The 25,049-nt window shown below is 47.8% G+C and overlaps 1 protein-coding gene across 1 annotated transcript in view; it reads right to left on the reverse strand.

Annotated features, from left to right (window-relative positions):
* The window catches only part of EGFR (epidermal growth factor receptor), a 192,926-nt gene that overhangs the window by 21,955 nt on the left and 145,922 nt on the right, over window positions 1–25,049 (reverse strand). The window contains exons 14-20 of the mRNA XM_007981280.3: window positions 24,142–24,232; window positions 22,524–22,681; window positions 17,005–17,043; window positions 15,095–15,236; window positions 14,168–14,290; window positions 13,384–13,482; window positions 6,849–7,034 (exon numbers count right to left, since the gene is read on the reverse strand). Of these exons, the coding sequence (XP_007979471.1) occupies window positions 6,849–7,034; window positions 13,384–13,482; window positions 14,168–14,290; window positions 15,095–15,236; window positions 17,005–17,043; window positions 22,524–22,681; window positions 24,142–24,232 (838 nt within the window). The remainder of the gene's footprint in view (window positions 1–6,848; window positions 7,035–13,383; window positions 13,483–14,167; window positions 14,291–15,094; window positions 15,237–17,004; window positions 17,044–22,523; window positions 22,682–24,141; window positions 24,233–25,049) is intronic.

The raw sequence follows: 25,049 nt of genomic DNA on the forward strand, positions 1-25,049 counted from the left end.
CCTTGAAGGGCTGAATGTTCCCAGGGGCTGCCGCACCCCACAAGTCTTGGGAGGAGTTCAGAGTGAGAGGCGGGAACTGGATTGTTTGTATTCTGTTTTGTAAACCTCCTGTGGAAGAGCTCATGGAGCAGTGACTTGGTGAGGAAGGAAGTGGAGGCTGCAAGGACGAGAAGGCCGCGTGGTTCTTGTGGAGTGGAGGGTTTTCCTATCAACACTATTTTGTTGTTGCTGTTGTTCAGAAGTATTTATTTAAAGTAAGATCAGAAAGAGGCTTACGGTTCATCATCTTCAAATTAACCCACCTCTACCAGAACCATGCTGAGACCAAGATCACCATCACCCTTCCCCTGGGGGTTGGGGCTCACCCCTCACCTCCACTTTGGGCTGCTCCTGAGGCAGGCAGGGCCCGACACTCCTGACCACAGCTAGGGAGAAGGCGAGAGGCCCCGCAGGGCTTCCTCGGGCCTCATCTTCCAGGATCCCCCTGTATAAATGATGGTGTTCTCCCCTCAACCTTTCAGCCCTTGGGGTGCAGGTGGGGAGGGCAGCCCCACCCCAGAGACCCACCCGCAGCTGGTAGAGGTGAGGGATGGGGTTCAGGGGACTCTGAAGCTACAGATCTGATGACGTGTTTAAGCAGAGTGGCCACCAGGAGAAGCCTCCGCTCCTGCCTCTGGACTCCAGATTTCAGAGCATCTGTGGCCTTGAGCTCCCCAAAAATGGAAAAGTCTGCTCCTCGGGCCATCTTGTCACCTTCCCAGGCGGGCACAGAGTAAGTGCTGGACCTCGGAAGAGGCAGGAAAGTGTCAGAATGTCCTATTCCCAGACAGAAGTGGAGTAGCACGGGCACCCTTGCTGTTCGGGGAGGGGGTGCTGCTGGGACCCCTGTCCTGAGAGTCGTGCTCTGAGCTGGGGCATCCGTGCAGGCTGAGAGGCTGCGCCATGGAACTGGGCCACTTGGATCAAATCCTGAGATCTTGGCAAGTGACATGAACGCCGCATGCCTTTGTTTTCCCATATGTAGAATGGGTTAATCAGAGGGTGGAATGAGTTTATGCAGAGACAGCACTTGCTTAGACAGCACCCATGTGGAGTCCGGTGGAGGTGCTCGTGATTGTCACCATTCCTCTAAATGCCAAATCTATCTTCTCTTCTCCATCCCTTTTGCAGCGACCTTGAATTTGGCCACCATCTTGCCTTTGTGATGAGGCTCCATGTGCTTGGCCTTGAGGGGTCCACCCCGCCCTCCCCAGTGTCCCTTACTTTGTGGCTTCCTCCCTGTCCTCAGCATCTCCCAGTCAGAGTCACTTCCCCACTCTCGAGTGCCTTCATGCCCTGTTCACAGCCAACTCTCACCTACAGAGGCCTCCAGGACAGGGAGAGGACCTGTCACGCTGTTTGGTCTGCAGGACTCAGGGCTCTGGAGGGTGAGGGGCCATCTGGCTTGTTCACTGCTGTCTTTCCAGAGCCGGGGGGCTTGGCTGACAGACCCAGTCCATTCGGCTTCAGAGCTCACCCTCCCTGCACCTTGCACCGTGGCCTCACGACAGCTGCGTCTCCTGCTCTGATCTGCTTCCCTTCCTGCTCTGTATTTGTTGGCAAACTTGGGGAGATAAGAAATTTTGTCTTACTTCTATATATATTTCATGTGATGCTTAACACTAGCAGGTGCTTAAGAAATAAATAGTCAAAATGTCTAAAGATGATGAATTCATCACAGCACTGTGAGCTTTGACTTCTTAGTGACATACTAACGTGATCATTAGGTTAAGTTTAGCTACAACTCTTTGTGGAACATGCAAGAACAAATAAAAAAAAAATAACTCACATAACTGAAATCTCTGGTCCTTGGACCTAGGAACCCACAAAGCTGTGTGATGTGAACGTGCTGGGTAAGTCATCCTCTCTGGCCCAGTGCAGATGGGAGCAGGAGGTGCAGGGCTGAGTCACCACCCTAGGGCCACAGTTAGTCAGCAGGGGTAGACTCTGCCAAATCCTCATCTGAGGATGGGAAAGCCGTGAGGGGAGGGAGTAGACCTGGACAATGAAGGCTGGAGCCCTCTGGGACCTGCCTTGAAGCTGCATTGGAAGCTACGTAGAGCAAGCCAGGGTCTCTTCTCCACGACAGCCTATTTCCACCAACGCACTGTGGCCCTTCCTCAGCGCTCCACCCAGTGTCACTTTCACTCTCTCACAGTCCTGCTTGTGCACTATGACACACACACACACGATCTGTCAGCGTGGTTTTCGTGACCTGGTGCCTAGGAATAGGCCCCAGTGGCCTGGAATGTGCTGGCGCCACCAGCGTGGAGTCTCCTTCCCTGTCTCCCGGTGTGGACGGGATAGCCAGGCCCACTCAGCTCTTCTTCCTCTCCCTCCCATTAGCAGCTCACAGGCACTGGGGCCTCTTGTCAGTAGGGGAGCTGTGAAAGCACCTAGGGCTTTTAAAAATGAACTTGGACCAAATTAAGTCGCCCACGTACTTGAAAAAAGGAGGTTTTGAAGTTTTCTTTGATGTTTATCTGCATTAAATTTTACCTCATAGATGGAACTAAGTATAGTTTGGTGCTTATAGAGTTGTGGTCAGAGAGTGCCACTCATAAGCCAGTTTCATTCTGAGAGCCTTGCCCTGCCACTACCTTGCATAGTTCACCAGGCCTGGCCTCAGCACTGTAAACTGATATTGTTTGCTGTACTACAGAACCATATCATTGTCTGCCTGAACACTCAATTCTGTGAGACTGTAATCTGCATTAGGTGATGAGAAAGCTCTGTTGTCCAAATAGTTTGGAAGAATGTGAGATGAGTTGCAGTCTGAATGGCAGGACTCTGCAGTCCTGGGCATGGGAGGCTCCACGGGGAGAGGGCGGCGCAGGAGCGGGGCTTTCCAAACGGCACGGATGACGGGATCTTTGGATGATTGTGCTGTGTGATTTATTCTGGGATTTACTAGCTGGCTTGTAAATCCCAGGAAGAGTAGACAGGTTTTCTTAAGTCTAACTTACTCCTAGTGCGTGAAAGCCACCGCGATCTCCTGCGTGGCGAATTTAGGAGGCACCTGCACTTTCTGGCTGGTAAGCAGGTGGTGTCTTCACAAGCTCCTCCTGAGATGGTTTTGCATGTGGAGAACAAAACCCATTTTCCCTGTAGAGGGCAAGAGATGTCTCTCTCATGGTCTTCTGGTCTCATCCGGATTCCTCCCAGGACACCTCTGTTTTTTTAAATTCTTTCTTTTGTCTAGTTGATATCATTTTATGTAATCTCTTTAGCAGTTTAGTCAGGACAATGAAACCTGCATAACAGTGGCCAGCTCTCCCATCAATATTTAGAAGAAAACTTCCCAAGACAGTTTGTGCCTTTGTCAATCAATACAGGACCTTTATAAGTCAATAATCCCACTTTGAGGATGCCAGGAGTTTAGTTTCTAGTCAGCCACTAAGTGTTTCTGGGTAGTTTTACTTCAAACATTTAAAAAGAAAAATTTTTAATACTTAGATACATTGTAAGTAACCCAAGAGCAAATTTCTGTCTTTACAATTTGGGGAATCATTGTTTTCATTTCCCTCCGGGGACAGCTGTTCCATCATTGCAGCTATTCAAATACAGAGGAATGAGATTTCCTTTGTGAACTAAAAAGCAAATCTAACAGAGCCAAAGCGTTAACTGCCCATAATGTAAAGGATAAAGCTAATCAAAGTACAACAAACACAAGAATGGCTTTAAATAACAGGTTGAAATTATAGGTAACATTAAGTAGAAAACTATTGTGGAAAACTTTCAGGCCTTGGAAACTTAAACTCAGGCTTTCAGTAACTTCTGCTTAAATGGGACCCGCACTAAGTGAGTTCTCTGTAATGGCACTATTATATTCGTTTGTAGAAGGCTAATTTTTGGGGTCAAATAAACCTCCACTTATCTAGGCCAGGCTGACTGGAGTGTGAGCGTGAGAAGGAGGGCCAGAGAGCAGCTCATGAGCAGCGGAGCTCAGGAGCAATGGCGGGCGCGTGACGGTCATGCTGAGCTAGGGAATGAGGGTTGGCGCAGATGTAGATTAGGAAGATGTTTCTGGGTATATTTTAGTGGCTGCTCCAACCTAGGTCAGCCAAAGGGGATCAAAGGAGGAAAAGGAACACTCAGTGGGGATCAGGCGTGTGCTGGGCCCATGGTGGGCGATGTGAAGGGGCTCACTGCCCTCCCTACTTCCCAGAAAGACAAGGTGCAGAACACACTCCACAGCCGGGAGGCCAGGCGCAGAGAGGCCAGCAACGTGCCCACGCTCACACAGCAAATGTGCCAGAATCCAGATCTGAATCCATAGTCCACTGGAGTCCTGAGCCGTCCTGTATTGGGCGAAACCTGCCAAGACTATGTGCCCCTTAAGGAAAACGGTCACATACGCATTACACATGGATGGCCTGACCACCTCTCCACCACGTGAGGAGTCACCTTTGTGGAGCTGGGGGTTACTGGGAGGCGATTAAGAACAGTTGCCGACTGTTGGCCCCCTCTGATAAGCGGGGGAGGGGCAGCTCCCACATGCAGGGCTGGGTTCGGGGGACAGCCAGGGCTCACCTCCTGGTTGGGACAGGTAGGCACAAACTCAAGTAAGCCATAAACCAACCAGATCTTCTGGGGCAATATGTGCTAAGAGGAAAGTAAAACCAGGTGATAGAGACTGCCGGGCAAGGTGGGCAGTGCTCTCCATTCCCTGCTTCAGATAACCAGGAGGAGAGCTGGGGAAGCAGGGTCTGGGTTCCAGGTCAGGGCATGAGTGGACCTAGCTCCACACACAGCAACACCTGCCCCAGGCTGACCACCTGCTCCCCAAGACAGTGGGTTGCACAGTGTCCCCACATTTCACGTCTACCCAGAACTCCAGAACATGACCTTATTTGGAAATGGGGTTTTGCAAATCTAAAAATCTTGAAATGAAATCATCATGGATTTAGGGTGGGTCCTAAATGCAATGACTGGGATCTTTTTTAATATATACATTTATGGAGTGCGACGTTTGTTTTGACATCTATACACATAGTGGAGTGATCAGATCAAATCAAACTAATATATCTATCACTTCACATATCTATCTTTTTTCTGTGCTAAGAAGATTTACAATAGACTCTCTTAGCAATTTTCGAGCTCAATGACTGGTATCTTTATTAAGAGAAAGGAGAGGGGCCTGTGGTTGCAGAGACACAGGAAGAGGCCATATGAAGATGGAGGTTGACGTGGGGAAGTGCAGCCCCAGCCCAGGGATGCTGGGGCCACCAGAAGCCAGAGAGGCAGGAAGGATCCTTCCCAGAACGCTTGCAGGAGCATGGCCTTTAGATGCCTGGCCTCCAGAGCCAGAAGGGAATAAATCTGTGCAATGTTGAGCTACCAAGTTGGTGATGATTTGTCGTGGCAATCTTGGGAAACAAATGCAGCCACACACAGAAATAACAAGCATCTCCCAATAAAAAGAGGCACACAAGATCCTCTCCCAGGACCACTGTCTAACAACGGTCATGGGAGTGTTCTACCCTGTGGCCAAAGTTATGACCATGAGAATGGCAAAAACATTCAGTGATTTTTGTGGTCAGAGAAGCGTGAGCGTTCCCCACTTCCTGGGCTGCTGGGGGCCGCCTGTGGCTGCAGCTGAGAAATCAATGCCTGATGGTGCTGGAGTGAAAGGGGCTGTTCAGGGTGTGCTGCTGTCTGGTTATCCTGGGAGGTGGTCCCTGCTTCTACAATGCAGCCCAGGAGCTCCGTGATGGGAGGGAGTGGACCCAAGCACCATAGCTCCCAGCAAGAGCCTGCCTGGTGGTGTCAAGGGCAGCTGCTGGCATAAGAGCACTCCAGATGTTTTTGTTTGTCTTCTTGTAGGTCACCTTTTACATCTGCCTGGAGCTGGGCAAACACCTCACGAGTGACTTGGCAGGACTGACTGCCACAGCTAACCAGGGGAATGCAAGCAATAAGGAGGACCTGCCCAGGCCGGGTGGGCGTCTGCTCCCTCCCTCTGGTCCCTGGCACATCCCTGGACTCCCTGCCCTGCTGTCGGAGGGAGAGGAAGGGCAACAGCATATTCTCAGAGACAGGGTTTGCCTGCAAATTCTTTAAAGTCAACGGGGTAAAATATATACCCACTGTCAGAAAAAAACGGGACTTAGCAAATTGAGTGCAAATAACTGATACAAGACTGGGATGGAGATGGGAGGAGTTTGGGGCAAAAGCAGAAGTCTTTCTGGGTCCACACGAGCTGTGAAATACCTGGCTCGTTGCTCTGTGCCTGCCTCCGGCACCCAGGCAGGGCTACCTGACCACTCTGCTCTCCCAGCCCCGCCCTGGCTCTGGAGCGAGCCTGTGGAAAGGAGGACACTTAGCCAAGGCCCCAGCCACATAGCAGCAGCAGCTGCGCCCTCTGTCGGCTCCTTGCACCTGCTCACTGGGATGCCTGCGAGGCACCTGCTCCACTCCACCACCGTCACCTGGGTCCTCCTGGCCTCGGCCTGGCTTGCTTACCTTGTTATCAAGTCCTGACTGGGGGAAGCAATACTCCTTCTCCACTAAAAATCACCACAGTATTCACAAAGAATTCCAGAGAAATAAGAACACAGACATCAGACCAGACTGAGCACTCAACAAAGAGAAAATTCTTCAAAGGTAGCTGATTGATGAGAGTTTCCACATGCAGTGGGGACAGGCACTGATTCGTGCACAAGAAGATCAACTTGATTGGATCTAAAATAAAGGAATGTGTGTGCGCTGCATGCACGCACACACACATCCCATGGCAAACTCTCGCTATCCCAGGAGCGTAGACCACATGTGAGGATCCCGGCTCCTTATCTCCCCTCCCCGATTACCTTTGCAATCTGCACACACCAGTTGAGCAGGTACTGGGAGCCGATATTGTCCTTGTGTTCCCGGACGTAGTCCAGGAGGCAGCCGAAGGGCATGAGCTGCGTGATGAGCTGCACGGTGGAGGTGAGACAGATGCCCAGCAGGCGGCACACATGGGGGTTGTCCACGCTGGCCATCACGTAGGCTTCCTGGAGGGAGGGAGAGGCGTGTCAGTGGGGCTTCCCATGGCCGCCAGAAGGAGGGGCACATGGACCCCTTCCAGGTGAAAATGCATGAATGCGATCTTGAGTTTTGAAATATGTACTCATGGAGGAAAAGCTGTGCCTGCAAAAGACCTAGCGCAAGGACGTTTATGCAGGGCTGTGAAGTGACAGATGCAGTGGGAGGGTGCCCCTCCTGGGTGCATCCGGGGATTCCCCATGACAGAGAGGCCCAGGCAACAGTGGCCATCAGGAGCACATTGGATAAAGGAGGAACCGGAGTCACCTGATCTCTGAGTTTGGGAACTGATACTGTCTTTGTTATGAAGACCTCTGCCTCAAGGTTAAGGATGCTGTGGTTTAAAATATCATGAGGGCCTGTGGGACTCTGTGTGTGGGGTCCAGAACACCCTGGGTAATGACTGACCCTGCACATCAGGGACACTGGCTGTGGGTGCTGCAGAGGAGAGGCGATGGAGAAGGCATCCAGGGAGCACTGAGCCAGCAGGGAGAAAGGCCTCCCTTCCCCACAGGCCAGGTTTGGCCCTGACTGTGCTCTGGGAAATGGGTGGGCATTTGGTCTGGGGACCCTGCCCGCAGCACCTCTGCAAAGAGTAGCTGGACAAGCTCTTTCAATGGACCAGTCCCAGGCTTTTAAATGGACAGAGCATTCAATCTATAGTGACTAAAGGCTGCCTGGCTGCCCGGGACCCATTTCTAAAGAGAAGTGGTCTCTCTGTGCTGTGCCCCCAGACTTCCTATGGGAAATCCATGATGCACTGAGTCAGGCATCTGCTGCCCGCTAATTCCGGCTGGCTGCCAAGGCAGGGGCCTTCCTTTGATAGAGCCATAAATACAGACTTTATTTTAACCCTTCTGCTATTCTTGGGCTGAGGAAGCTAAATTTATTTGCAGTCATGCACACAATGGGGCCCTCTTTTCTGTCTGAGAATGAGGGAATCTCCAATTTCCACCCATAAATTCTCTTTCCCTTTAAAATACAAATGGTGGTGACCTTTTATTCAGATGTGGAAAAGAACACACGGACTGAAGCAGAATGCATCCAGAGCTGCTTTTCACATCTCAGCAATGCCTGTGTTTGAGTGTGGACTTGGGCAAGTTAGTTTCTCTGCAGAAGTGAACACACCAGGCCAGGGTCTGAGATAGGGTGCTGCTCCAGGGTGCCTGGGCAGGTCAGGTGCAACAGGCTGGCGGGAGGCAGGGTGGAGATAGGAGACAGGAGACAAAGGCAAGGTGGGGCGAGGCGATACAGACAGTCAACCCTCAGTATCTGGGGAACTGGTTCCAGGACCTCCCTCAGATATCAAAATGTGAGGATGCTCGAGCCCCTGACATAAAATGGCACAGCATTTGCGTGTAACCTGCAGACATCCTCCCATCTACTTTACAGCATCTCCTGATTACCTATAGTACCTAATACAATGCAAATGCTATGTGAATAACTGTTATGCTGTATTGTTTAGGGAATGATGAGAAGAAAAAAAGTCCGTATATGTTCAGTACTGATGCAATTTTTTCCCCAATGTTTTTGATCGTAGTTGATTGAATCCATGGATATGAAACTGCAGACATGGAGGGCAAACTGTAAATATTTACTAAAATACAAACATGCTCACACACTTTCCTTGCCCTAAACCCTGCCCTGGCCTTCCCTGTTCTTGGGAAGCCCCAAGACTGCCTGCCCTCCTCCCTCCAGCCTCTGGTCCTCCTGCCCACTTTCTCCCTGGGAGGGCTTCCCTCCGCCCTTACCCACAGGAGGAGCTCTGTCCCCAGAACCTTCCACCTCCTCCTTCCTTAGCAGACTCTTTCTCAGAGGAGCCTTCCTTGACTCTTCAATCTAAATGAAACTCTCCTGGTATCTTGTAGTTTTTCCTTCAGAAAGCAGCCTAGGCATTGCCTGTGAACCTTTCAGAGCTACACATTCTTGGGCCCCGCCCCAGGCTAAGAGAGTGAAATGCAGGAGACAGGCCCAGCCTTCCCTATGAACAAACCCTCTGGATTCTGAAGCTTGATGAAGCTGAAGAGCCACTGCTTTGGGGCACTCATCATAATCTGTCCTTAAATGTTTGTGTGATTTAAAAAGTGCCCTTCCCACCAAGCTCTTTGAGGAAAGAACGGCTTGGTCATCTCCTAACACACGCCTAGGGTCTAGCCGGCGCTCTGCAGTGTCGGGTCGCCTGGCACACACTTGCTTTTATATTGCCTCCAGTCTCCACCCCGTATCTGTTGGCAAGTGTGTGGCAAGTGCTCTGAGGGCCTGACCTTTGCTTCTTCGACATTCCAGCAGGGACTAGGGCAGATCTAGGCACATACCTACTTCAAAACTGTCAGGGTTGAACTGTACTGAAGTCATGCAAGGTCAAAGACTCAAAGCAAGTCAAAGTCCAGGCCGCTTTTGTTCAAGACAAACAAACAAAAACTATAGCTTTAAATATTTTCTGCACAGTGTTTAGGCTGTCTATTTTCAAGGACAGTGTGTGTTATTTTCCTTTTATATTCTAAATGTAATGTCACAGTTTTAAAGAAGAGAGATGTTTAATATCTGTGGACTCAGTAGATATTGAAAATATCCTTTCAACTCGGAGAAGTGCTTGTTTATAAAATGTCAGAACAGGACAGGGCCAGGAAGTGTATTTTGTCTGAGGTCACTATAGTCAGAGGGTAAGCTGAGGCTGACGAGGTGAACGGCCCACCTGAGGCCACCCTGCACAGGGTCGGGTCTGGGCCCACAGCCAGGTCTCCTGACCCTGGCTCCCTCCATGGCCCGCTGCTCACCCCAATGGTTCGGAGGCTCCCCAGGTCCTGTGTGTGAAGGCAGCCTGTGGGGCCTGTTGGGTGCTCCGGTTAACGGACTTTAGACATGAGACACACACACACAGCACACCTAGAAATCTGTTTTGCATTCCCTTTTCCACTGCCTACTCTAAATTTAAACTGGAAAGCCTATGGAAAAATTAATAGGCCATGGGATTGCCAGAAAGCACAAATCACATCTCTCCCCCAAGTCTGGGAAGCTGTACAACCATAACACCAAAGAAACCCTCTGGCTCTTCCTATTTTCTCAAGATCTGGTTGAGATTTGAAAACATATTGTATTCATTTGAGAGGGAAGAAAAATCTGCAAACCAGAGCAGTTTGAGCAGCCCATCTGCTGCAGGGCCTCGCAGGGCTGACCTGGGGCTGGGAATGGGGAGCAGAGCGGGGGGCGTGGGTGTCGGCCACACAGAGCCTGGAGCCCCGCCAGGCCCCATCCTACTAACATCTGATAGACCCACTGGGCCATCACTTCCTCCCCACCCAGCAGGCACAATGGGAACGCTGTTCAGTCGTGTGTCCCGTTCGGTGTACGCAGAAGCTAAAGCGAGCTTTGTTCTCGGTTGTTTGTCTTGGAAGTGGTAAATGTGCACCGTGACCTACAGCAAGCATGCTTGGTATTCCACAACAATCTCCGCGGAGCCCCAGCGCCCGCAGGCTGGCAGGCAGAGTGCACATTTGGGGCCCCCATGGCTCCTGGCCCAGTCCCACCGCGGGAGTGTCCCTGAGGCTTTGTGACCTTGAAAGCCTGTTATTTTGTCCTAACTGCTGACATGACTTTTGGTTCCTTCCTTCTGGCTTGTCTCCCTCATCTGTGAACGGCTCTACCGTAAGAATTGGGGTTCTACTAGCTTTTGAACTTAAGGAGAGGTGTATGTCCATTCTTACGAATGAAGGGTAGGTGTCCCCTGCATTTTAAGAACTTTACTCATTCACTAAGTCACTGCTAGCAACATGGAACTGGGCTGCAGTGTGTGTGCCAGCCGCGGAGCCTGGTGTCTGCAGGGGAACGTGAGTATGCAGTCATTGCTGCCGTGCTCGCATGCATGCGAGTCCTTCTAAGAGCGCACGTGGCCCCGTGAGGTGTCCTGCCACATGATTAAGGTGTATTTAACACCCTGTTGAAATTGGCTTGGGCACTGCTGGTTTTTGCTTTCTTTACCAGAAAGTGCCTGCTCCAGCTTCCCCCCCTCCATCCCAGCACGGTGCCCTGCCTGCCAGGATTGCTGGCGAGGCCTGGGCAGCCTGAGCTGCAGGACAAAGCACAGGATTCAGGGAACACTCCAGGCTTGTCACCCTCTGACTGCAGCAGACATGACATCCACCATTGGAGAGGAGGGGGGACATGGCCGCAGTGAAGAAACATGGGGCAAGGAAATAAGATGATGGAGGGGGAAGAGGTGATGAGACAGGATGAGCAGGAGGCCAAACTGAGCCTTTCTTTTATTTATGTAATATATTTAGATATATATATCTAAATATATATATCATATATATGATATTATATATGATATATTTATATATCTACATATCTATATACAGAGTATATATACACATATCTATATTCACATATATATAGGTATCTATATTAATATCTGTATCTAATTATTTTTTTGAGCAGGGTCTTGCTTTGTCACCCAGGCTGGAGTGCAGTGGCAAGATTTTAGCTCACTGCAGCCTAGATCTCCTGGGCTCAAGCCATCTTCCCATCTCCTGAGTAGCTGGGACTACAGGCATGAGCCACCATACCCAGCCAATCTTTTATTTTTTTGTAGAGACTGGGTCTCAGTATGTTGCCCAGGCTGGTCTCAAACTCCTAAGCTCAAGGGATCCTCCTGCCTCAGCCTCCCAAAGTGCTGGGATTACAGGCAAAAGCCACCACGCCAGGCCCATGGACACTTCAGATGCTGGGTGCACTTAACTTTTAAGCCTTGACCTTATCTATCTTCTACTCCATTTCCAACTCCACAGAAGCATATTTTCTCCAATTAAAAGGTCCTGGGGGGCACTTTTCAGTGAACACTGCTTCCTTCCCAAAGCACAGCTATTGTCTTAGAATACATTCAAACCCTCCTCATACTGCATTATAAATACCACTGAAATTCACATTTCAACATGATTTTATATAATTTATTAGGATGTGTTGAATGAATAAAAAATGAATTAAGGAAGCAAATTCTGCACAAAGATCTTCCTACACAGCACAGGTGAGGGACTAGATTGTAAGTGAAGGCTTCACGGATTGCCCGTCTTCCTGTATTTTTGTGGTTATATTAATAGACCTAACATTTTGTTACTAGGACTTGACTCAATTTGTAAACCATTAAAATGAAAGCTAATTTTTCTTGATAAGTATATCATCAATTTTCACAGATTTTTTATTGTACTATATCAATTAATCATCTTTCATTTAGAAGTATATCAACATGGCATTTCCCCTACTGTAATAAAAGGAAGAAAAGCTGCTGAGAGAAAATTAAACTGTAGATTTCCTCCAATTAAAAAATAGTGTCTTAAGACAATTTTATGAAGGCCCATGCTCTCTTAGCTTGCTATGTATTCTGTGCGTTAGACATGAGGCGGGGGATATCACTCTGTGGCTTTTGTCCTTCTTGGCTGTAAGATCAACTAAATTCTCTAGGGTTTTGAGGTAATAAGGACAGTCATTTTTCCTTTTCCTTGATTCTGCTTCCCTAGTCTGCTGCCTGAGCCCCTTGACCTCCTCTTTCACTTGCTCTGTGTTGGGACAAGAGTAAAGGTTTCCATGAACTCACAGCAAACCCAGGCCAGTGTAGAAGAGGCTGCGTCAGACCCCAGCCAATGTCTTCCCACCACTGGCTGGGGAAAGGCCCAGAGAAGGTGGAGAAAGTTCAACAGAATTGGTAGTAAGAAGATAACAATAATCTTGTGGAATTTTCCAAGAACTTATTCCACAAAGTAACAATCAGCAGACACTGGAGAAAAATGTGTATTATTTTGAGAGAAAGTACAGCAGGGGGGCAACAGTTTACAGACTGCACGCCATCATATTCTAGGCACCTTTAAAAAAGCCATTTCAAAGATGAGATAACTTGGTGTAGTGAATTGAATGCAAGTTTCAGAGTCAGAAATAACAAGGGGTTTAAACCCTATCCCAGCCATATAAGGGTCAATTTTTTTATGCCTCCATTTCTTCATCCAAAAAATACTGCAAACAACACCCATGCTCCAGGCTCACCAAAAGCACTCACTTATCATGCATGTCAAGAAACTAGTGCTGGGCAGATGCCAGTGATTGCCCGTTTCCAGCCTTTTGGGGTGGATACCAGCATGGGAGAGGCCAGTGTTGTCTCTAAGGGGAGGGAGTTATACCCACTATAGCTAGAAAGGGAAAGACGTGGAAAGTGAACATTTAGGATGTGGAGATGAGCAGGGTCTACAGCAGAGCAGCTGCCAGACATGAGAAAAGGTGGGCCCTGAGGTCCAGAGTCATGGACCCCTACACAGCAAAGCAGAAACTCACATCGAGGATTTCCTTGTTGGCTTTCGGAGATGTTGCTTCTCTTAATTCCTTGATAGCGACGGGAATTTTAACTTTCTCACCTTCTGGGATCCAGAGTCCCTATGACAGAGAGAGAGGGAAGATGTTAACTGGCAATTGTGAGACGGTGCCACAAGCTGCCTAGTGAGCTGGGTGGATTTTACCAGCAATGCACCCCAAAGGTGAGGGACACTGGGGCTGTGGAGCCGCATCCAAGGCTGATATTGCTGGGGGCTATGATGCTCCCGCAGACCTGCAGCTGTTAGGCCCCACGAATCACACCGATTATTTAGATAAAAGAATCTCAAACTTATAAAGCCTGTTATAAAGTCTGTGCAGATCATTTCATCCAGAATTTAACGATGTTGCGTCTAGGCCTAACTGAAATCAGATTTCATGCAAAGAGGATCTAGAAGAAACAAATGAAGATGAGCCCATTTCAGCTGGGCTGCATTCTGATGCCGTGTGGTGAGAGGCGGCCCTCCTCCCGCCCTGTGCTGCGCCCCACGGCAAGGTCAATGGCGTCTTTCAGAAAAATGCCTTTGGTCTGTGAAGTGGTCTCACAGGACCACTGGTCATTGTGGTTCTCGGTAAAAGAGAATCTCGGAAAAAGATTTCCTCTCAATAACTTGGGAAAAACACTGGAGTTTCCCAAACATTCAGTGAAACAAAGAGTAAAGTAGATGATGGAAATATACAGCTTTTGAGGACTCTGGGCTCCCCACCAGATCATGAGGGGCCCTGTGGTCCAACCCAGAGACCTTACCTTATACACAGTTCCGAACGCACCGGAGCCCAGCACTTTGATCTTCTTGAATTCAGTTTCCTTCAAGATCCTCAAGAGAGCTTGGTTGGGAGCTTCTCCACTGGGCGTAAGAGGCTCCACAAGCTGGGGGGAACAAGAACACAGAGACAAGGGTCCCCTCAGTGCTCACCACGCTGGGAAGCAGTGCCAGACGTGGCCCAGAAGGGGGACCAGCAGCCACGGCATGTGCTTGGGTGCCAGGACACGGCACTTGCCAGCTCATTTGGAAGGACAAATGTATGCCTTCTCTACAGAGCTTGACAGAAGGTGGTAGAAACACAGGCTCTGATACAGGTGTTCTTCAAATGAACAGCTACCTTTCAACAAACACAATTTCTATTTCTGTTTCCACGCCTACTAGCTGGATTGAAAAACTCCAGTAGGGAAGTTGTGTGTGGCAGTCATTTTGGTGTCTGTCGGGGCATATCACATGCCCTTATGCTTATGAGCCAGGGGGTTGCTCTTTCCAGAGATCATGGCTTCCAGCACAGGACTGGGTTGAGGCAGAGTCCATCATGGACAAAGCCACTGTGTAGACAATGGTGTTTTCCAAAGCAGGAATCTCTTGCCTCTGCCACAGTGCCAGCAGAGGATCAGCAGCTAGACTTCCCAGCCTCCCTCCTACGCACACACAGGCACCAGGTCCTAAGCAGATGCCACACAGCTTTGTGGGCATTGAAGGGTGCAGTCTAGAAACACTGCCATTTCCTCGGATGGATGTACCAATATGTCACTAACTGGGTATCACTGCACGTCCAGAGATTCTTTCTGCATCATAATACAATTATGTGTCTAACATACACAACTGCTAATGGTCCATTCCCGGGGCTGGCCCTTGTTCCCATTGGGGTGCTAGGACTCCTGAGCGCACCCAGTCCTGGTACTCACCTCCCTCTCCTGCAGCAGCCTCCGCAGTGTGCGCTTCCGAACGATGTGGCGCCTTCGCATGAAGAGGCCGATCCCCAGGGCCACCACCAGCAGCAAGAGGAGGGCCCCCACCATCCCAGTGGCGATGGATGGGATCTTAGGCCTGGAATGAGGTGAAGGAACAAGGAAGGATGAGATTGCTGACAGATTCCATGGCCTTGGCACTCAACATGCCCCTGAATGTTTCGGCGCACTGACATCTTATAGAATGATCTCGGAAAGTGAGATATTGTGTAGCTTCTAAGAGGAGAAAAAACAGGCTTCTAGGGCAATGTTTCCAACTTTCTCAAGCTCCCCCCAGTCTCCTACCAGGCCCAATTTTCCTCATTTTTTAAAATTGAGGCTTTATTTGGACCTCTCAATATGATGAGTGTTTTTCAATTTGTTGATTAACAAAATATAATTCAAAAAATAACTTAGACTTCAATAATGCTTTTTCATGGATTGGTATTTTGTTCATTCCAAGAGTATTTCCATGCAATTGAAGTGCCGTAGTCCATACACATGGAGCAGGCACTGCCTCCGGTCAGGCTGTGTGAAGGGACTTTCTGACAATGCTGAGACTCCTCTGGGTCCTTGACTTGCAAGATGAGCATATGGATTGTGTGAAATACTCTCTGAATGAGCTTGAAGGGGGTTATAAAGGGATAGGATCCAGACATAGAAAGAATCATTGTGATGAGTGATGTCGTCATGCAGCCTCAATCTATAAGGTGCATTTAATCCTCCCTCCCACAGAGGCCATGTCTAGTTCCAGAGAGAGGAAACCAGAAGCCACGTGTGCCAGCTCACTAGAATACTGGAAGATATAAAGAATCATTTGCTATAGAGCGCATGTCCACAGAGAGCCACAGGAGTGAGGGTGGGTGAACAGGAGAAGAAAAAGATGGAAAAGAGCAGATGTAAGAAGGAATGGCCATGACTGGTTTCAAGGTGGACATATGGTGGAAAGCCCCATGATTAAGATCCCTGAGATTGCAGGGTGGAGTCGGGAAGTTCTGCTGGGTGTCGTAGAAGCTCACTGAAGAGACAGGAGTGGAAGGGGACCCAGTCTCTGCAAAGTTGCCTTCTTCCTCAATCATGTGGCACTGATGGCAGGAGGGAGAGCTACGGTTGTCCACTCAGGGGCGGAAGAGCAGGCCAAAATGAAGGAAGGGCAGTGGTGAGGAAGGGACTTTGTAGACGTTACCAGAGATGGCAGAGTGGCCTGGAAGTTTGGTTCGTGTTCGGAAACATCCAGAATGGCAAACAGGTGCTCGGTGTGTAATTCCCTGATTCCCGGCTAGATGCCGTCGAGGGTAACACCACTCTTTCCTAGTGAGTTTGAACAAGATTTTTCAACTTTGCTTTTCTCAGGGCTTTGCTCTGGCAAACTGGCCAGAGCTGATGTTGAAGGAAGCCCTTTGCCTTTGCTGGGCAGTGCGTCTGAGAAAGAAAGCGAGGAGAAACACTCCCCTACGCTGGAGGGTGTCATCGAACAAAAAGGCCACTCATACACAGGCTTGTGATGGGACCAACGGGGTAAGTGGACAGAAAAGAAGAGGAGCTAGAGGCAGAGAAGGACACAGCAAAACCAGTGGAACCGAGGAAGTCAGAGGCAGGCCATGCATCAAGCAATGGCGGAGCAGGGAGCAGCTCCAGCACTGCGCGTCCAACCTTCCCTCCACTGAGGACAAAGTTGGCACACGGAGCCACGTGGAACCAGCTGGGCAGTCTCTGCAGAAACCCTGGCTGGGGGAAGGCTGGCCCAGAGCAATAGAAACTTGATCAGGACAGAGGACAGTCAGAAACGCAGGAAAGCATAATCTTCACCCACAGCAGTGTGGTCATTCTTGACGAGGTCCATGTGATACAGAGCTGTGAACACTTACCCGTTCCTTGCACAGCCTTCAAGACCTGGCCCAGTGCATCTGTAGGAAGTGAAAGAAAAATATACATTTTTCTCATTCTACTTCTTTGGCATATTTCTTGGAGATTTTTAATTAAATTATAAGGCAATATGTGCTAAACTACTCTTAAATAATTAAAATCACAATGTGTCTGAAGGTTGGATTGGTGGTTAATTATTTAGTATGCATTTCTTCATTTGTTCATTCACTCAGCAAATATTTTTGAGTTTCTACTCTGTGACAGGCGTTGTTCTAGCACTGAACAAAGCAGTTAGTTTGTTATTGAAATGTTTTCACATCTGGCTTTTGACATAGATAATTGTCCCACAGCTGGCTCTAGAATTTCAAAGAGAGGGGCAGAAGGAACCAAGGCTAGAAGCATGGACTGGGGCCACGCTAATTATGGAGAAGCCTGGCAGCATGGTGTCACTGCAGGTTTCTGACAAATTCTGTGCTTTGAACAACCATCTGGCAGTGAGGAGGAAGAGGTCAGTCCTGGGGGTGATGGTTAGGCTACTAGATGGGGTGAGAGGCACTGGCAAAGGGAGTGGAAGGAAGGAAACCGGTAGGATACTCTTGAGAATCTGGCGGCCCACATGCAGAGGTGGCACAAAGGAAAAGCAGGGGGGAACAGACAAGTGAAGGCATGAGGCTCAGTGGCCGGAGGAGGCTGTGAGGATCACAGATGCAGAAGGCTAGGCATGGAGGTGGCTGCATCCACCCCGACCCAGCTGAAACTCTAACGGCAGAAGAGATGGGATCCATCCTCAGCATGACTCCTGAGCAGCTGGGCTCCCATTCTGGTGGGACACGCTACCATCATTACTTTGATTATAGGACGATAGTTTAAAAAGGCAGAATAATGTGGCTTTGAGACTCCCATTTCCTGGCTTGGAGAAAGATGGACAAGTACATTTCAATATGTGAGAGGCCTGGGGAGCCCTGGTTTAACACTGTAATCTGGTCCTAACAGTTTCTGTCTCTGCTCTCCAGGTCTCTAGTCTCTACACTGCTCTTCTTAATTTGGGGGTCTGGGTGCTCCCTCTTTTCCATGGTGTCATGTAGTACAGTCTTACCACTGTGGTGCCTTTGAGCTTAGTTCATAAACCAAACACGCAGGCTTCATAGGGGTGGAATATACAGGAGGCCTTGTTACTGCTCACCCCATTACCTCCTGCAGACATCAAATAGTCCAAGACAGAAAGCAGTCACTCAGGAACTGTCCTTACAGCAGTCTCTCCCTGCCTGCTGAACGCAATACAATGGGAATACCCTGAAGAGGGAGGGCAGATTGAAACTGCAAATTTTCTACAACATGCAGAGCCTTATGCAGCCTCTGAAAGTGCTTTTGGGCAACCACAGGGATTGCTAACAAGAAGCTGTGACAAACAAGCTTATAGGGAAATGCAGACCAGTTGACCCTTGAAGAGAAGCTGGACAAGGACAATGGCAGGACGGGGCTGCAGGAGAGAAGGATGTGAGAGCGTCAGAAGGCGAGGGGCTCTTGCTGATGCTGATGAGGCCCTCGGTGACTCTGCAGAAATGACTATTGGGTATGAAGTCAAGCAGGCTATAGCATGTTATTTAATTCTGTCAGAAAAATTATTCTCTGTGCCCCACTTGATTCATTTTTTTTTTGGTAAGGAATTTATACATATTTGCAATTATAGCAGCAACTAAACTTTGTTACATATAATTAAAATAGGCAAATTTTCATATTATTCGGTTTATCAGGATAAAGATTTCAAAGGAACTTTTTCCTCACTGTACTATGAAAATGCAGTTCCATTTAAAAATAGATATTCTGGCTGGGCGCAGTGGCTCATGCCTGTAATCTCAGCACTTTGGGAGGCCAAGGTATGTGGATCACCTGTCAGGAGATCAAGACAAGCCTGGCCAACATGGCGAAACCCCATCTCTACTAAAAATACAAAAATTAGCCAGGCGTGGTGGTAGGCGTCTGTAATTCTAGCTACTCGGGAGACTGAGGCAGGAGAATTGCTTGAACCTGGGAGATGGAGGTTGCAGTGAGTCGAGATCATGGCACTGCACTCCAGCCTGGGTGACAGAGTGAGACTCTGTCTCAAAAAAAGAAAAAAAAAAAGGAGCTCTTCCTCCAGGGTCCCTCCCCCTCGTCTGGGTGGCTGCGCCTGTTAAAGAAACCCCTGTAAGTGTTTCTTTAACAATAGAAATGGAGAAGGCAAAAATCCCGTCTGAGAAATGAGAGAGACAATATATTCAGGAATGTTGTGTACATCATAAATACTCAGTGAAAGAAATTAAAAAAATTTTTCCTTACTCTCATCAACATTTCACCACATTTAAAAAATTAAACCCATTTCTATTGTGCAATTCCTATATAATTAATGGCTTTGGGAGAAGACACAGGTGTCAATAACAAGATTATATCAAACTATATACTCTTCTAAAAAGGTTCAGAATCAGGAATGTAATCACATATACTAAAGAAAATACTTACAAAATTCCATATGTCAAATGAATAGCATTAGGACTTTATTTGAAACAAAGGGAGAAATTGAAATTGTAGAAAGGAAATGCAGTTTTAGTGGGAGACTAAAGTCAGACAGTGAAGATTTATTATGACCTGGGAAAAAATAGAAAGACATTAGAAAAATGACCACTAACATTTTTAATTTAAATCTTGAGTAAATCCCCTCTTTCTATATTTGGCAAACTATTTCTTATACAAAGTAAGTGTACTGAAAATGCCAACACCCAATCACTTTCTGGACCTCCCCTAAGCCCAGTGTCATACACTCACTGACACAGAGATACTGACACAGAGATACTGATGCACATCTATTCCAAAAGAGAGAAAAGGGGGGAAGATAAAACATTTATTCTATACAGATAATATAATTCTGTTTCAGAGGCTTAGTTCCAAAATTACTTATAGAAATAGATTAAGTGAAAAACTAGCAAAGCATCTTTTATACTATGCTTCATCGAGCTCACAAAGTGGCCAACAGAGCTGACATGTTGGTATACCCAAGGGCGAAAATATGAAAAATCTTACATTGCTCCCAGGGAAATATTTGCTAAAATTCAAAATCAATTCCAGGTTTTAAAAAACAGGTAAAAACTAGGTATAGGTGAGTACTTCCTTAACTAGATAATTAGTATCTCAGACCAATAGCAATGTTGTTTTCATGCTGAGACATTACAGCTATTCCTGTCACCTTTAGATGCCAAGCTCTGATGTCCACTGTAATTATGTCTGATATTATTCTGGAAACTTGGCCCTTATAATATGATCTGATACTTCTGGAAAGATATTAAGATACTGCTGTTGGAGAGTATATGATTGTTTTTCTAGAAAGTTCACAAATCCTCATCATGTCTCAATCACCATCACTGCCATTATTGTTGCTCCCATGTCCTCACCACCATCATCACCATCACCACCACCACCATTGTGACTCCCACCTCCTCACCACCATCACCACCATCAACACCACCACCATTGTGACTCCCACCTCCTCACCACCATCAACACCATCATCACCACCACCATTGTGACTCCCACCTCCTCACCACCATCACCACCGTCAACACCACCACGATTGTGACTCCCACCTCCTCACCACCATCACCACCATCAACACCACCACCATTGTGACTCCCACCTCCTCACCACCATCACCATCGTCAACACCACCACCATTGTGACTCCCACCTCCTCACCACCATCACCACCGTCAACACCACCACGATTGTGACTCCCACCTCCTCACCACCATCAACACCATCATCACCATCATCACCACCACCATTGTGACTCCCACCTCCTCACCACCATCAATACTGCCACCACTGTGACTCACCTCCTCACCACCATCAACCCTGCCACCATTGTGACTCCCACCTCCTCACCACCATCACCACCCTCATCACCACCACCACTGTGACTCCCACCTCCTCACCACCATCAACACCATCATCACCATCACCATTGTGACTCCCACCTCCTCGCCACCATCAACACTGCCACCATAGTGACTCCCACCTCCTCACCACCATCACCACCCTCATCACCACCACCACTGTGACTCCCACCTCCTCACCACCATCAACACCATCAACACCACCACCATTGTGACTCCCACCTCCTCATAACCATCACCACCCTCAACACCACCACCATTGTGACTCCCACCTCCTCACCACCATCAACACCATCATCACCATCACCATTGTGACTCCCACCTCCTCGCCACCATCAACACTGCCACCATAGTGACTCCCACCTCCTCACCACCATCAACACCATCAACACCATCACCACCACTATTGTGACTCCCACCTCCTCATCACCATCACCACCATCAACAATGCTATCATTGACTCAGTATTCACCATTTTCCAGGCACAATTTTAAGTATATGACGTATCTTAACTCATGGTCATAAACATCCTGTGAGCTATGCAGCATCATTATCCCAATTTACAGAAAAGAAACTGAGGCACAGAGAAGGTAAGACCCTTGCCCAAGGCCACACAACTCATACAGATGGATTCAGAGAAAGAATGAGTAACATTTCCAAACAAGGCTGAGGATTTTGAGAAACAGAAGTGTGAACTACTACATGACAGCTCAACTTCTCTTTCTGATTGTTGAGTACAACCCAGTTTGATTGACAGCTTTACTATTCCAGTAAATTAGATTCACACAATCAGAGTGCTTCTGCTAATTCCAATCAAAGTAGTTTTTTTGCTTTTGTTTTTTTGGGACAGAGTTTTGCTCTTGGTGCTCAGGCTGGAGTGCAGTGGTGAGATCTTGGCTCACTGTAACCTCTGCCTCCTGGGTTCAAGTGAATCTCCTGCTTCAGCCTCCTGAGTAGCTGGGACTACAGGTGCCTGCCACCACGCCTGTCTAATTTTTGTATTTTTAGTAGAGATGGGGTTTCACCATGTTGGCCAGACAGGTCTCGAGCTCCTGACCTCAAGTGATCTGCCTGCCTTGGCCTCCCAAAGTGCTGGGATTACAGGCGTGAGCCACTGCGTCTGGTCCAGTTAAAGTAGTTTTAATTCAAGTAGCAACAACTTAACAACCAACTAGCTTTTAAAAAGTGTCTTGAAGCAACATTCCAGGTAATGTTACCTTTTATCCATTGCAAAACAGTTAATCCCCATGCTAACCTTAGAAATCTGGAGAGAGATGCAAAAGCCCCTGGAGACAGGCCGAGGTGGCAGCTGCCAGGACCTGGGCTCTTTTTGTCCCCCTACCCTCCTGTTGCAATGTGCAGCAAAGAACAACACAGGCCCGGCCGGAGACACGGTGCACGGCAGAGAGTCAGTCCCACCGCACCGAGGCCTGCCCACAATCATGTTGCTCCTGCCGTGGTTGTGGGGCCCAAAACACCTTAAGTAACTGACTCAAATACAAACCTCTGCAATTTGTTGCCTGAAAACTTTAGAGACATTTTCGATCTCTGAATTTGCGAGAGGAAATGTTCTGTTATCCTGCACTTTCCACTCACCCGTAGGTGCAGTTTGGATGGCACAGGTGGCACACGTGGCCGGCGTCTGCGTACTTCCAGACCAGGGTGTTGTTTTCTCCCATGACTCCTGCTGGGCAGGTCTTGACGCAGTGGGGGCCGTCAATGTAGTGGGCACACTGGATACAGTTGTCTGGTCCCTGCACGGAGGTGGAGAAAAATGTTCATGCATATCTCTCTCTTTTCTCTTTCAAAATGGAAGTAACTTTTTACTTAAAATATTTAGTGTGTGTGAGTGGGGAAAGCCAAATGATAGAAAAATTCTTAAAGGAGAAAACCAGTTCTTCTGTGATTGCACTTGCTTGGTAAGGTCACTGTCAGTTGCTTAGTAGAAATTCTCCCTATTTTTGAATGCATGTAATACACACGAGCATGAATGAAATGATATTCTCTACATTATTGCATTCTGCTTAACACATTGTGGGCATCTTTCCTTGGTAAAACCATCTTCATTGGCCCATATGTGTATTTATGGCCAGATAGTTTTTCTTGCATATTATATTTGAAGCTAAAGGGAAGCTCAGAGGGAGGCAAATTTAAGAAAACTCACATGGGTGTTTCTCCAGTGACAGGAAGGTGGCAAGTCTCTGTGCAGTGGTTGGCGTATCAAGGACTGAGCCATATGCTACCTTTGATTCTGTTTGCAAAACTTGGAATAACCTTGCAAAACTCAAACGAAAGCATTGGGACTCATATAAAAGCATTGCTCAGGTTGTGTGCCCCACACTTCAGAAGTAGCAGAAATAAAACCAGCAGGGAAAGGCTTTCCCCTTGGCTAAGTTCTCTAATGTCGGTTTTGTCCACTCAAAGGCTGCATGTGCCCAGAGCCAGCACATCTAGATGACTATGTCAATATCGCCAATTATTTTAATGACGGAAATTTAACCCACACCATGTAAACCTATAAACCAAGGCTTTACTTTGTAACCAGTCATGCTGGCAGCCTATCCCTCAAAACACGGTCCTGTCATCTTCTGCCCAATTTAGAGAATGTCTAAAAAATGTTTTCAGTTAGTAGATTTACAACTGGCTGTTTAAGCTCACATACAAACAGAGCTCCCTATATAATAACATCGAGAATTAACAACATCAGGACATTCGGTGTGAGAGGGGTGCGAATTCTCACTCATATTCTTTACAAGAATATTGTAAAGAATATTGTATCTATGTTATTGAACATATAGATACAAAACTGTGCAGCTTAAAAAGTTTTGCTAGGAATTTCTTTAAAACTTCTTTAATTAATTATAAAGTAATGTTAAAAATTTGAGGACATTTGATGAAAGTGATAAAGCAATGCTGACTAGGTCAGGGATGGAGGAAACCAGGTGAAAACAGCTGCTGTTAAATATGAGGATTTAATAAGCTTAGATAAGGTTGGGGGTGTGAGCAGAAAGAGTGACTGGTCATCGCAGGTGGGTGTGTGCTACTGTCACAGACACTCTGCCTGGACACCACTGTTAGAGCCTGCCATCTTCTCTGGGAAGTGGCTCTGATGGCTGTCCTGCCCACACTGGATGCCCTGGGCCATCATCACGGTTCGGCTTCTGTGAAGGCCCTTCCCATGAAGTGGATGTGGATAGCAGCAAGGGGCTCTTACCCGTCCTGTGCAGGTGATGTTCATGACCTGGGGCAGGCATTCTGGGTGGCACTGTATGCACTCAGAGTTCTCCACAAACTCCCTCGGCTCGCTGAGAGGAGGAAGAGGAAACCTGTCAGCCCTCCCCTGATACATTGTTGCAGGAACACAGATCACCTCTCTGAAATTCCAAATAACTTGAGGTAATAGTCAAGGAGTTGGGACTTCAGGATGATATAGTAATATAATCAGCTGATTTTGTTAACTGAATCCTGGGTCATCTTCTCTCTGAGTAAACACAGGAGCGTCATTCATAATCAAGATATCTTTTCTGCATTTTCTACAGCATAGTTTTTGCACATTGGGTAAGCAAGTCAAATGATAAAAGAAAAGACAATCCTGAAGAGGTGTTCCCTGCCTCTAATACCAGATTCATGGTTATTGAAATTAAGCTGGAAAAATGATAATTTTAGGTTAAGTGACAGAAAAAGGAAGGAGGGAGAATGAACTTGCTCAATGGTTATTACTAAAAATGGTGAGTGTGGAACACAGGTGTGCAAACCTTAGCTTGTAATATTTTGACATCCCTCAAGATGTACAGATCAGTGTTAAGCAAGAAGCTGATATTTGATTGAAAAGACAGAGCAGACGTGTGGCTGTTTGTCAGGAAGATTGGACTCTGCCTGGTAGTCCAGCATAGTTCTGTCCTCCAGCAGTGAACAAGGAGTGTTTAATGTGCCTTGGCCAGGCGCAGTGGCTTATGCCTAGAATCCCAACACTTTGGGAGGCCGAGGCAGGCAGATCACTTGAAGTCAGGAGTTCGAGACCAGCCTGGCCAACATGGTGAAACCCTGTCTCTATTAAAGTTACGAAAAATGAGCTGGGCGTGGTGGCGCACACCTCTAATTCCAGCTACTTGGGAGGCTGAG

The sequence above is a fragment of the Chlorocebus sabaeus genome, chromosome 21 (assembly GCF_047675955.1).
Source record: "Chlorocebus sabaeus isolate Y175 chromosome 21, mChlSab1.0.hap1, whole genome shotgun sequence".
Classification (NCBI taxonomy): domain Eukaryota; kingdom Metazoa; phylum Chordata; class Mammalia; order Primates; family Cercopithecidae; genus Chlorocebus; species Chlorocebus sabaeus.